This window comes from Morone saxatilis, unplaced genomic scaffold (assembly GCF_004916995.1).
Source record: "Morone saxatilis isolate NCDOM2014 unplaced genomic scaffold, NCSU_SB_2.0 Contig7, whole genome shotgun sequence".
Taxonomy (NCBI): Eukaryota; Metazoa; Chordata; class Actinopteri; family Moronidae; genus Morone; species Morone saxatilis.
Window position 1 is genome coordinate 21355622 of NW_023340246.1, and position 13241 is coordinate 21368862.

At 40.0% G+C, this 13241-nt stretch overlaps 1 protein-coding gene across 1 annotated transcript in view; it reads left to right on the forward strand.

Moving 5' to 3' along the window:
- scara5 (scavenger receptor class A, member 5 (putative)) overlaps positions 1-13241 on the forward strand; it is a gene marked incomplete in the record, with an annotated part of 96412 nt that overhangs the window by 12140 nt on the left and 71031 nt on the right. Inside the window, 1 exon segment of the mRNA XM_035678497.1 lies at positions 1010-1138. Coding sequence (XP_035534390.1) covers positions 1010-1138 — 129 coding nt within the window.

Consider the following 13241-nt stretch of genomic DNA (forward strand, 5'->3'; position numbering starts at 1 on the left):
TGTAGCTCTTCTGTGTGTGTGTGTGTGTGTGTGTGAAAGGTTGAGAGGGTTGTGTAATAATGTAATCAGATACAGTTACTAATTACCAGTAAAAAAATGTAGTCAGTAACCTAATGAAGTATCACGCTATTACAGTAACTTGATTACTTTATGTTACTTGAGTTTTAGGTATATAACCTAGTGCAAGCCAAGATAAAGAATTATCTATAATATTAGCTACTGTCACAAATACTGCATTTTTAAAGGATTCTCAATACTTATATATATATACTATATATACTGTAGCATGAATATATTTGTATCTTCTACAGTCTATATTGTAGCATAATGTACATACTTTAGAACCATCAGTAACAATATATAGAATAAGCAATAAACACCGTAAAATATAGCAATAATAAAAATGAAAGATGAAACAATAAACACAGTGAATATAAGGTTAGACTTAAATGAAGCTGTTGCCTTTGTTTTTTCTGTCATTCTTTATTTTAAAATGTTTTTAAAATTGCAATTCTGCTAATAATCCCCATTTTTACTAAATGTAACTAATCTGATTACATTTTTTTTATATTGCTGCCTGTGTACGCTCTCCACAGAATGTGCTCTGAGGTAAAACACATGATTGCGTGCACCGCGGTCATGACGTGATGGATGATCTTACGTTGTGTTCATGCACTATGTCACTGCAACAGTAAATGTCAAGCTTTATGATAAAAGCCTTTGGACTTATTTGCTTAACTTCAACCACCTGTGCTCGCTTCTATGGGCTCTCTGAAACTGGAAAACATGAAGCGTTGCTCTTTTCAAACTCCTTACACGTACTTTCCCATCAACTGATTAACAAGCTCTCTGATGTTTCGTTTTGTAGGATGCAAACAAATCTTTAAACAATCTAAATGCCAAATTCCCTTTGCTGTTTTATCCATAAGGGAAGGGCTTATTGCAATATTTCCACCTCTGTTTGGACTTTTCTCTTGTTTTTCGATGCTAATTTTCTCGTCTCGTTCAGGTTCTGGTAAACGTCGCAGGAAGCAGGATATGTGCTGCGGTCACCTAAACTCGCTCTCAGCCATCAAGTACGCCATCGTCTCCCTCTACATCCTGGTTCTTCTCACCATCTTTGGACTCTGCCTGGCAGGTAGGATGTGTGTGAGTGGGTTTAATCGTAGGTACATACTAGATCACTTAATCTGCCATTAGCTGCTGATGCGTAAAGTTCAGATGGAGAAAAGTCTCTGCTGGTTATTATAAGAGAAAGGTACAAACAGGAAATCACTACATGTGTTGGACCTGATTCTTATGTTATGAAAAGGAGCATTTTTTTCAGTTTAATTGAAATGGGGAACTGAGGATGAATGGCTCTCTTCAAAGCCACCAGACTCCTTTGATAAAAACTGTAATTTTACCGTAAAATCACATCCTGTCCTCCGTCTGCAGTTCGGGCCACAGGATCGCAGTGACGTGACATTATGTTCAAACAAGATATTGGGAATTTTAATGTCTGTGGAGCCCTGGAAATACAAGAACAAACTATGTGACTACTTTAGGATGATTTTAGGGGCCTGGGATTTACATGTGTACACTGGTATTTATTTAGGTTTTAGTTTTTATCTGTTTTATCCAAGAGTTATAAAATGTGTGTAAAATGTTGATAATAACTATTAAATGGGTTATAAATGATCTCTCTCAGCACCCCAAACTGTGACTTCCAGTGTCCTTGTGTCAGTACAGAAATCCTTGGTTGTATCCCCAACAATGATAGAAGTTCCCCCGTGCATGTTGAGTAAATTCACTCTCAAATGAGGCTCTTATAACACATGTTGTGCTCTCTGTACTTTGTTCTAACTGCCAGCTTTTCAGGCTTTTTTTGTAGCTGGATATAGTTTACTGCATCCTAAAATATAAAATGAGGAAAGTGATCAGGAGTTAGTTGCTACAGTTGCATGAAATGTCGAAAACAAATTCCCTCGACCCTAACCCTAACCCTAACCCTCGAAAAGGAGGGTTGGGAATTTGGAGCCATCCTTGGGTTCATGGGTACAGTCTAAGTTTCTGTCAAACAGATTGATGAGAGGTGATCCTCTCTTTCCAGCTGACTTCGCAACGAGCTGATTGGCTGTTGAAACAGGTGACGTGACTGACGTACGATCTTAAACCAGACAACTTAAGCTGCAGGCACGCCATCAACCTGCGTTGAGCTGATATAACCACTTCACACTGCTGCAACGTTTCCCTGCAAACTCTTTGTTCTCGTCCTGGATCTTTGTTCTGAACTGGGATGGAAAGAAATAAAGAAAGACTGAAGGAAAGGAATACAGAGAGACTGAAGGAAAGAAGAGTAAGAAACCAGACTTGTAGTTTTATAACTTGTACAACTTGCGAAAGAGAGCACATTCTCCATCGTTGGTTCTCAGAGCTCTGTTATCCAGATGACATCAGCCATCCCTCAAGGTTGAATTGTAATGAAGGACACACACACACACACACACACGTATACATACATGCACCACAAAAACCCGCTCAGTTAGTCTAAAGTAACACACTGGGATGATGTCTGAAACCTTACACCCCTCTTAAACTGTCGGTTCCAGTTTAGCATTGAGAGCACACACGCAGAATAAACAAACTCTAGTAATGTAAAGTCCTGCTGCTGAGTTTATTGACTTTAATAACTTGACAATTTTACTGTTATATCTGTTGAAAAGTTTGTTATATAAATGTTTCAATGCCAAAAGTCGCAGCAGTAGATCTCAGTATCCATTTGAAGCGACTTCATTTTGTTCTTGGAGATTTTTCTAATCTCAGTCGTGAAATCAGTTTTCTGAGTCACGCTGCACGGTTGACCTCCGTGCTTCCTGCGGCTAACGCAGAGCTCTGTACATGTGTGACAGCTCTTAAACTCAACGTGTGAAGTTACGTACGTCGCGGCATTTTCTGGAAGCGTGACAAGCTTGACCCTTTAGACAGCTACATAAAAGACAGGGCAGGGATAAAGCGTGACGGTGGCGGGCTCCTTTGTACAGTACTGCATGGTTCCCATACTCCCCTTTATGTAGGCTGCAGAGGACTCCACTGTAGAAACTGCTTCTCATGAACGCTCTCGGGGTGATGAAAAGACAGCACCACCTTTAGCCTGATTCATGAGTTGGCATCACTGGACTGTAGATCAAGTCAAATCCAGCCAGAAAAGGACAGGAAGTGGGGTTTAGTGCCTAAATTATACTCAGTTTTGCATTTTTTGCATGCAGCTTAGAGGCATTTAGCCCAGATTTGATGCATTTTGGGTTGTTACCACTTCTTTCTAATGGTACCTTGGTCAGTGGGTTAAATCAAAGCCATCTGGTGTTTCCCCTAAGACACTCTCACTATCAGTAATGTTGTGATTGGCCTTATCTCACTTAGTTATATCTCACTTACAAACCAAGCCGACATCAAAGAACTAGCACAGACAAAAGCCGACTGTTGCATCGCCCGTGTCTTTGGCCAAAAAGTCACATCTGAACACACTGTACCGACTACAGCAAAGAGCCAGCTAGCTCGTACGTTCTGCAACTGCACGAGAGGTAAGAACTATCAATACCAGCCGAACACCAGAAGATCTAGGACTGCGGGTACAAACAATGTAGGTTTTGTTGTTGTTAAAATATCTGTGTATTTGAGTGATCAGATGCGATAAAGACAAAGTTGTTTTCTGCTTGTAGCTTCCATTTCTCTCAGACTAACACACCACAAGAATTAGGACTGCAGACGCTCACCGACAGCCCAACATTAGCTGACGGTCGGCCAGGTGTGTCAGGGCCTTTACTGTAACGAAGCTCAATCAGCCAATTCTGCAGCAGTAGTTTGAGGAAATAGATCTAAATTACTGCAGATGTACAGTCAATGCATTACATACTGGTATTGTTGAACACCACATTCAGATATCAGCCCAATGGCCCAACCCATCAGCCCTTGGTAACAAAAATAAACATTTTGGCTTCTCTTCCCTAGTTATAACCATGTCTTCATGTTCTGTGACACTGGTGAACCTATAATAATTCGACTACCCCCTGCACACATACAGACTGTACCAAGTTCACCGCCAAGCATTCATTGTACTGGTGGAGCAGTAAAGTCAGTCCATAGCACTCTTCCCGATGTACCTCACGCAAGCTGTTCTCTAACATGTAGTCTCCCTGCCAAGTCATAGATTTAAAGGTCCAGTGTGGAATATAATATTCTTAGGTATGTTTTTATTAATGTATAATCACCTGAAACCAGGAATCGTTGTGTTTTTGTTCCCTTAGAATGAGCAGTTTTTATCTACATATACTCTAGATGGGGCCTTTCATGTAGTTTCTCCAAACTCTTGCAATGGGGAGGTGAGATGAGGGCGTTGCAATCTCCAACTACCAGATTCTACTAAATCTGGTCCTTTTTAAGGCAAAATAATTCATATTTTAGCTTTGAACTGTTCAAGGACTAGTGCCTTGCTCACCAATCACTGACACATTATGTAATAAAGGAGGCAGTCATTCACTTACCCACCAAAACATTACTTTAGCTGTAAAAAAAAAAAAAAGAGAAAGAAATGGAAACCACCCTGTCCCAAACCACTTTTACTAATTCCCCAAGCTGGATTTGGAGGCACAAACAATATGTCTTTCAAACATCTCGTCTCAATGATTGGCACAAAGTAAGTGAAAACCGTAATGTGGAAATTTGGACTTGTGAGTTATGGAAATTAGCATTAGCTGTTGTTATTTCATATCACTCGTTCTGTGACACACCGCTGCAGTTCCTCCTCCTCCTGGTTCGTTTGGAAAAACCCTGGCATGACGCCACAGGAGCCTCATGGCCAATTCACGCCTGTGTGTGTGTGTGTGAATGAGAAAAGCTTTGGAGGTGTGTCAGACTTTATGGCTGTTACCTTCTACGAACCCTGCTGTGGCCTCCTTGTAAATGTCAGCTATTAGAGGAGGAGAAGATGGAGACAGAGGGGGAAAGAAAGAGGTTGGAAGGGCAGAAAAATTAAGTCGATAGAGTTAGAAAGACCCAGAAACAGGTTTAAGAGCTGCCTGGCTTCAGACCAGCAGGATCCTGGAGGAATCTGCTCTCACTAATCCTAATTTCATTTCAAGACCTCCTCTCCCCCGAGCTACCCCCACTCATGCCGCAACCACGCGGCTGATGCCATTAAATGGATGTGGCTGTGTGTGTATTCCCAGGAACAGGGACGTAGTTAAGAGTTTGGATCTGCTCCGTCGTCGTCACAGAGGTATTTGGTTATTTAGGGCTTTTAGATGAGGTTGTTTTAGAAAAGCAATCAAAGCAGGCTTTTCAACAGGCCTCTCTTAAATTAAAGGCCGGCCATCCAAAAAGCTAAGTGGCTCCAGCGTAACTGCACGGGAGGCCCCTTCGCCACACACACACACACACACACACACACACACACACACATTCATGTGATGCAAGCGCACACACTCACAGCAGCCTGCCAGTTTTCCGAACACATATTCAACTCTGTGTTATCCACATTTGCTTTCTGTTTGAATTCTCACTTGACTTTGACTTCTGTTTTTTCTCCAGCTCTTGCGTTTGCCTCTTTGGCCTTTTCCCAACTTCACCTCGGCCAGCGTCTCCCTCGCATCCAAACACATTTATATTTCATTGCTAGCAGAACGATGGAGCCTCACCTCTGGCTGAAAAAAACATCTGCATTCATGGCACGATACGTGCAATGTGGTATTTTCTGTCAGCGCATCTGAGGCTAAATCTTGTGAAGTGATAAACAGAGACAGAAAGAGATAAAAGCAAAGCGACAGAGGATGAAAGAGCTCCATTCATCATGAGGTTAAGAGCTGCGCTATCAGTCCATTATGTCTGCAGGCTTATCTCCACGCAGATAGGACAGAGCTCAGCAGAGAGACTGGTCAACTGAAGGGTCACAGTTGCCATGTTAGCCAGTGTCTGCTGAAATGTCCTTGAGTCAGACTTTTATCATCTCTGAGGCGCCTGCTGGAGAAACTTTTGTCATTTGTTTTGGCTGCCGCAGTTCAAGAGGAGACCCATTGCTCAAGAGACTGAGATTGAGGCTGCACTGGACAACTGTGCACGTTGGCAGTGGCATGATGTAACTTTTGAGGACTTTATTTCCCAGAAACCATGATTAAGTGGCTGAATGAGGACAGTCTTTCTCTTGACCTCTCCTGACCCTTCATCTTTAGCAGTTATTTACCCCGGCACACCGGCATCTTTCTTCAAGCCCTGTTAAATTGTTAAAGTTATATGATATTAAACAGTGAATGTGATAATCGGCTGTTCCTCCATTTTGTTTGAAGTACTTTTACATATAGTTGAGTTGGAGTAGAAAGCAGCTGTTTTCTGTTACCTGAAGGAATCTAAAGCATAGTTGGTTGTCTCTAGATAGCTTCAGAAGACTTTTGCATGAGTTGGGGGTCAGGAGGGTGAGTGTTAGTGGGTGGGAGGGATAGTACAGGGGCTTAAAGGTTCAGTGTGTAGTATTAAGAAGGACCTGTTGGCAGAAATGGAATTAAATATTCATATTTTCATCATTTTCATTAGTGTATAATCACCTGAAAATAGGAATTATTGTGTTTTCGCTACCTTAGAAGTGGCCAACCCAGGATTTTACTTCTTGTAGTGCATAATCCATGTTTCTGTTTCTAATGGCAGCCTTGCATATTGCCCTATCAAAGGGAAACAACTGTCCATTTTAAAGTCTCTCCTTTGTTCAGAGACAGTCCTTTCAGTATTCAGGAACAACTCTTGGAGTTAAGTTCTACAATGAAATGGGAAGCTGATTTTGTGGTCCCACCGAGCGTTCAATTCTTTATGCTCAAATGAGCTTTATTCTACAGTATCTGGCTGTATTGCAGAAAACCACACCTCCTCTTGGTTGCAGTTGATTGGTCCATATCACATATCTAAACAGCTGAACCTTCTCTACTAAAAAGAAACCAGATGCAGAGTTTTGTCTCTCCATTACCACTAAAGCCAAAAGCATCAGCAGCAGAAAAGAGTGTAAACTCCTTTTGTAGAAAGTTATTAAGATCTTTCAGATGTTTTTCTCTGAGTACATTCAAAGTATTACAATAGTTTAGTTTGCAGATAAAATACTGTAAAGCATTACTAAGACACGGGGCAGGAAGAATGTGTGAGAGAGATGTTGGACTGGAAATAGATGTTTAACTGCTGCAAGTGTTTTCACATATAGCGATGCATGCTAAATTCAGTGACAATCAAGAGCCTATATTGATTAAATTGTGCAGTGCATCAGTAAACTGTGTTAGTCCTGCACCCGAGGAAAATCAATTTAAAATGTTTCAGGAGATTTGAGATTAAACTGAGGGTAGAGAGAACATTATCTCCATCTTTTGTCATTGACTTTAATCTCGTCATCTGCTTCCTAAAGTTGAGAGCTTCTCTGAGCACCTCTACAGAAACAAAAAAGGAGTTCATGTCTTTGGGGGAGAGGAGCCAATCTCCCCCTGGCTCCCCTGTAGTTTGCATCCTGGCTTAGCGTATCCTAATATTTGTGCAGAAGATGTGAAAGGTGTCGCTCGTAGTGACAAACAGATAATTATCACCCGATTCTGCAGTTCCCCTCAGCTATACTCACTGGGAATGTCTTCAGCTCATTGACATTTGCTCTCAACAGCGTTAGCAACTATCTGGTGAACATAATGCAGAATTTAGCAGTTTAAAAGATTTATTTTATTAATCCCCTTTTTTTCACTCATTGTTTACAGACAACATAGGCCCAAAATATAATCACACACATACATAAAGTGACATCATTTTTAGATCTAGCTGCAGCCTTTGAATTAGAATAAAATAATCACTGGTAGACACATGAACTGGAGGCTGAAGTGATCTACAGATACTTTATCTCTGTCCTGCTGCAACCTGCTGGATATTCAGGCATAGACATCAATAGTACAGGTTACATATGAGTTTAGTTATATGCTGCATTGCTTTCTGTTGTCCTTGCATGGTTATTGTTCTGTTGGCAGAACCTCTTTTAGAACAGTTCTCTAGCATTGTTCCTCATAATATAAGTATAATATGCATAATAAGAACCATTCTACTTTCTTTCCTCCCATTTTTATTTGAGTCTCACATCTTTTGAAGAGCCCTCTTGTCTCTGTGGAGGGTTGGGGATGTTTTCGGTCACATTTTGGCCAGACATTTCTACAAATACTTTGTGCTACATCTGGAGCCAGTTCTCAGAATAACAGGTTGTGTAAAACACCCAACAAACACCTAATAGCCAGAGATTGGCCCATATATGGCCCTGCAGACAGAGCTTGGACCGATAACTGTCTGGGTGTTCAGGACAGGAGGTACAAGATGGATTTACACGTTTTATATCTGTCTTTATGAGCTGGATGGAGCTCTAATGGTCTATTACTACCTATCATTGTAGGCCAGAATCACACAAAATATAAAACAAGTGGGTAAAATCAGTGATTTGCTACCACCTGTTGTACCGTTCATGCAGTATACCAGAGAGACACCTGTTGTGTTTTACAGGTATGATTGAGAACAAGAGCCAGTTATGTTTACAGGGTAATTTTCCTCTCACATGCTGCAGATCTTAAACCCTAAAACACGGCTTACATGCTCTCTTGAACTTATACTGTAGGTGCAACTGAGTCATGTTTTCCAGTCGGAGGAAACATGCCGCTCACAGGTTTGGCATGGTCAGGCTCTTTTCCTCAGCCATTTAATTGCTGGAAAACATGATGGTGGGTTTGTTATTCTTCTTTTTAAGGCCATGAAATCTTTTGAGCTTGAGTTTGTGTCTTTCGGTGATAGGTAACAAGCATGTTATTGCCAAGCAGAAATAGGCAGTAGGGCCCTGAAAGAGCTTGGGGATATTTTGGTCTCTGGGTTTGGTCATTTGTTATTGCACATATGACTACAGCAAAATTCTAATTTGTCTTTAAAGGGCCGTCTACACCAAGAACTATAAAAAATTATAACGATAATGGTGCAAGCATCCGATAGGAAAATGAATAAAGTTATTGATGACTTGTTGTTACATCTGTACATAACGAAAACCAGGAGAATAAGGGTTCACAAAGTTCTTTGAAGACAAGAGGAGTTAGGAGAATGCAACACAAGAAGACAAGACACATTTTATTCATACTTTTATATAAGGGATTAAGACAACAGAGACCCCACCAGCGAAAAAGAGAGAGTTAAAATGCTTTTTATGTGTAATATAAGTGTTTGATAAGTTGTATATTGTCGTTATAGTTGTGTGGTGGACTCCGCCATCCACTTGCGTTAGAACGATATTTAAAAAGATATATTTATGTTTACTGTTATCAGTCTTGGTGTGGATAGCCCTTAATGACGTAATATCGTTATCTTCAACTCAAATATCACAAAGAAATATGATATAAGAATATTTCTTAGTCTCACTCAGTCTGTAAGCCAAACTGTTTCATTATTCATTGCTCTGTTTTGTAGTCAGCAAGATGTGAGTCTATTCTCTCAGGCAGGGACAACCACCCCCCAAATGAAAAAGTTAGCTCCCCTGAAAGCCGAGGTAAAGTTTGCACACTGCATATATAAATATATCTTTCTGGTCCAACCCTGGAAGATATTTTCTGCTCCCATCCATTAGGTCTGTGGGACACCAGCGAGGCGGAAGACGTTGACATAGCTGAGCATTAGAAAAACAATGACAGGCTAATTTTACTTAAACCCACAACCTTTATATTACTTTAGGGTCTTTGAGGTTATTTAAGAAAGCACACACTCTTTCACAGCATGATACAAGATAAAAACTGTCTTGAATGTGGACCATATGTGTCTGTCTAAGTTTGCCTGTAGAAAAAAAAAAAAGTTCAGAGGGTAAATCTGACACCACAAAGTGCCACTCCTAACGACTTTAAAGAGAAATTTTAAAGGTCTGGAAACACACCCTTGTCAAAACAATCTCCATTTTTGTTCCCGCTGAAGATGAGGTGTTTCTGATCTCAGCCTGTTTATGTTTGACTCGGGGGAAAAATTCCCTCCCAAAACACACTTCGCCAGAGTTAATCCTCCATCACGGACCCAGAGCAGGTGCCAAAAGAGACACACTTACATGCAGAGACACACACATAAACTCTCACATACGTGCTGAGGAGTGCAGGAAGGAATGCAAATAATAATGCACACAAAAGATAATTAACAGGAACACTTATATGCACAGCTAATGTGCACTTAGACATGAATACATAGAGACACATGCGTAAAATTTTGATTTAGAAAAGTTCGGACTAATAATAAAAGAGTTTAATGACCTCCTGAACTCAGACGCAAGACTCAACAAAGTTGCTCATAATTTAACTCAGTTTATTGTGAGATGAATGGAGATAACTTTATGTAATATTTGCTGAAACTGTCGCTATATCCTGACAGTAGAACATGAGACAGATAATCTCTCTCGGCTCTGATTGGTTGTTTTTATTCTTATAAATACCATTAGGAGCACGAGGAGGAGTCAGAGGAACCTGATTCTTATACAGATTATCCGTCTCATGTTCTACTGTCAGGACATAGTGAAAGTTTCAGAAAATAGGACAAAAAATATTTTTAGAAAATTTACCTACTGCAGCTTTAAAGGGGGTTCACTCACAGTAGAGAAACAATGGTTTTGTGGCCCAAAATTGTTTGTTTCTGTAGTTAACTACACAAAAAAATGTCAACAAGTAATCAAACTACTTGAATCACTGTGTAAATATGAATGTAGTTTAAAGCTACAGCAAAATGTAGTTAAACTACTAGTTTTATTACATGTGCACTACTCCCAATACTGCAAACAGACACACATACAGTACACATACACTAACATTGGATGATACACACAACCGCAGTCACAAACTAGTTATTTACACATCTTGTGCACACACTCGCATAATGCTCACACAGACTCTCAGATATTCAGAGACAGGCTTAGCTACAAACCACACACACACACATATAGACATTTATGTCACATGTACACTCGGTCATGGGGCCCCTAAATTGACTCTGAGGACATAAAGCCCTTTCTAATGAGTTTTTGTGCTCTGGTCACAATCTTTTCTATAGAAAGGAGTCTGGAGGAGGTCCAGCGTTCCCAGTAGGAGTCCGTCATAAGAGGAGCACACACACGCACACACACACGCACACACACACTCACTCACACAGAGGAAAGTCAGTACTTCATTCTTCAACAAGAGACGTCCCAGAAGTCAGTGTTCAGCCTCATTCAGGCAGTCAAAGTCAAACACAAGCCATTAACATGTCAACACTAATTGGACCAGACCTCATTCTGCGTCCGTCTGTCTGTCTGTCTGTGTTGAGGCAGAATACTTGTGGTTGCATAACCATTATTCGGTGCATTAGAATTTTACCAAGAACAGCATTTTCCTTGTTTTCTTTTTTTTTTTGGTTTCATCTTCAGCCTGAAACATGGCCAACAACGATTGTCTTTAGTCCAGCTGATAGCACATAAACTAATCCACATTTAGTTTGTTTGTGATTTTGTTAAATCTTTGTTCAAATTTCAGGATAGGAAAACTTGTTTTTAGCAGCGTTATGACTGTGGATGGCTCGGTCTTTGACTTTAATATATTTATTAATATTTCAGCAACTACTGAACGTACATTCACGTCTACCTCAGGATGAATTGTAGTAAGTTTGGTGACATTCATTTATCTAATACTTATACTTAAATTAATGACATTCCCATCAGCCGTAGCTCTTTTCTGAACATCAGGTAATTTGAAATGACATGTAGGTCATTTGAATGAATTTGAACAATAATCTGTATCAATAAAAACACGAACGTAAGACATTCACTCTTACACATATCTTTGCATATAAATCTGTGATGAGATTTTATTTTGAGCTGCGTCTCAGATGCTGTGGTGTCCGATTGTCTGTTCAGGACGTCTTTCCTCCATGTTTTGCTTGTTTGTGTTCGCCATTTTCGTAGTAAACAATGTAACATTACTAGTTAAGTTTACTGACAGGTCAACAGGGCAGAGGTCACACTGATAGTGGAGCGCCCTCTGCTGGATCACAGAAATAACTACTTCTACTTCTGTTTCCCTTATTCGCCATAAAGTTTGAATTCGAAAAGACCATTACACTTGCTAATACGCTAATACTACTTGTTGTTATATACTGTACATACGATGTTATATAATATATATTTTAAGATACTGTATGTATAAGTCTGTGTATATTTCCTACAACATCTGTTTTGTGTGATTGCCTGTAAGTTCGGGTGTTCCTCGTGTAAAAGAACAACTGTTGTTGAGATTTGGCATCCAGCATTGTTTACTATAAAAACTTTCCAGCCCTAAACTTTCATAAAATTTACTTTAAGCTCAATTTCTTTCTTATTCTCTCCTTTATAATGATACAAACTCTTCTAAGAGTTCGTCGTACCCGGCCGACACCCTTTTCTTGAAAACAATCAGTTGTTGACATTCACACGTTCACTTCAGCTGCGAGCCAAATAAGGTCATAAGATGCAATAAAGTGGAAGACTGCAGTGTGTAAATAACAAATAAAAGCAGCAGGCCTCAGTGATGCAGCTCTCCATAAACAGCTACAATGATTTCTTAATCGGGGGGGGGTTTGAAGAGCACGATAGCAGGCGCCTAAATTAGTCCTCTAAAGGTCTTTTTTCTGTTTTACTAGCAGACTAATTAAGCAACAACAGATTCCAAAGACTCTGGGCTCTACTCACACACACACACACACACGCACACCGCAGGGGAGTTTCATCAAGCTAATTGTGCTGCTGGAGACTTCAGTGTCCAAAGAAACATTCTACAATGCAGAATTATGACAGCTGGCGTGCTGTTAGTTTCCAACTGTGTTTAGTGGGAGGACAGCTTGGAGCAAAATAATTAGATAAATAATAGTATTTAAAGTAATAACCCGCAGCATTTAGATTCAGTCTGTTGCTGAATGACACTGATCAAACATACAACACACTGTACTCTGCCATTGTGCACTAGCAAATGATCAGAGGTGGTAAAGGTACACACATTCTTTACTCAACTAGAAGTACAGATAAAAAGAGTAAAAGTAAAAAGTACCATACTTCCTACTGCATTATCATTAAACATGCATTATTTTCCTCTTTATATCCCTGAATGTGTTTCCTTCTTTAGAAAATGTGTAAAACCAGTTTTAAAGGGGACATATTATGCAAAACCAAGTTTTTAATCATTTGATTATGT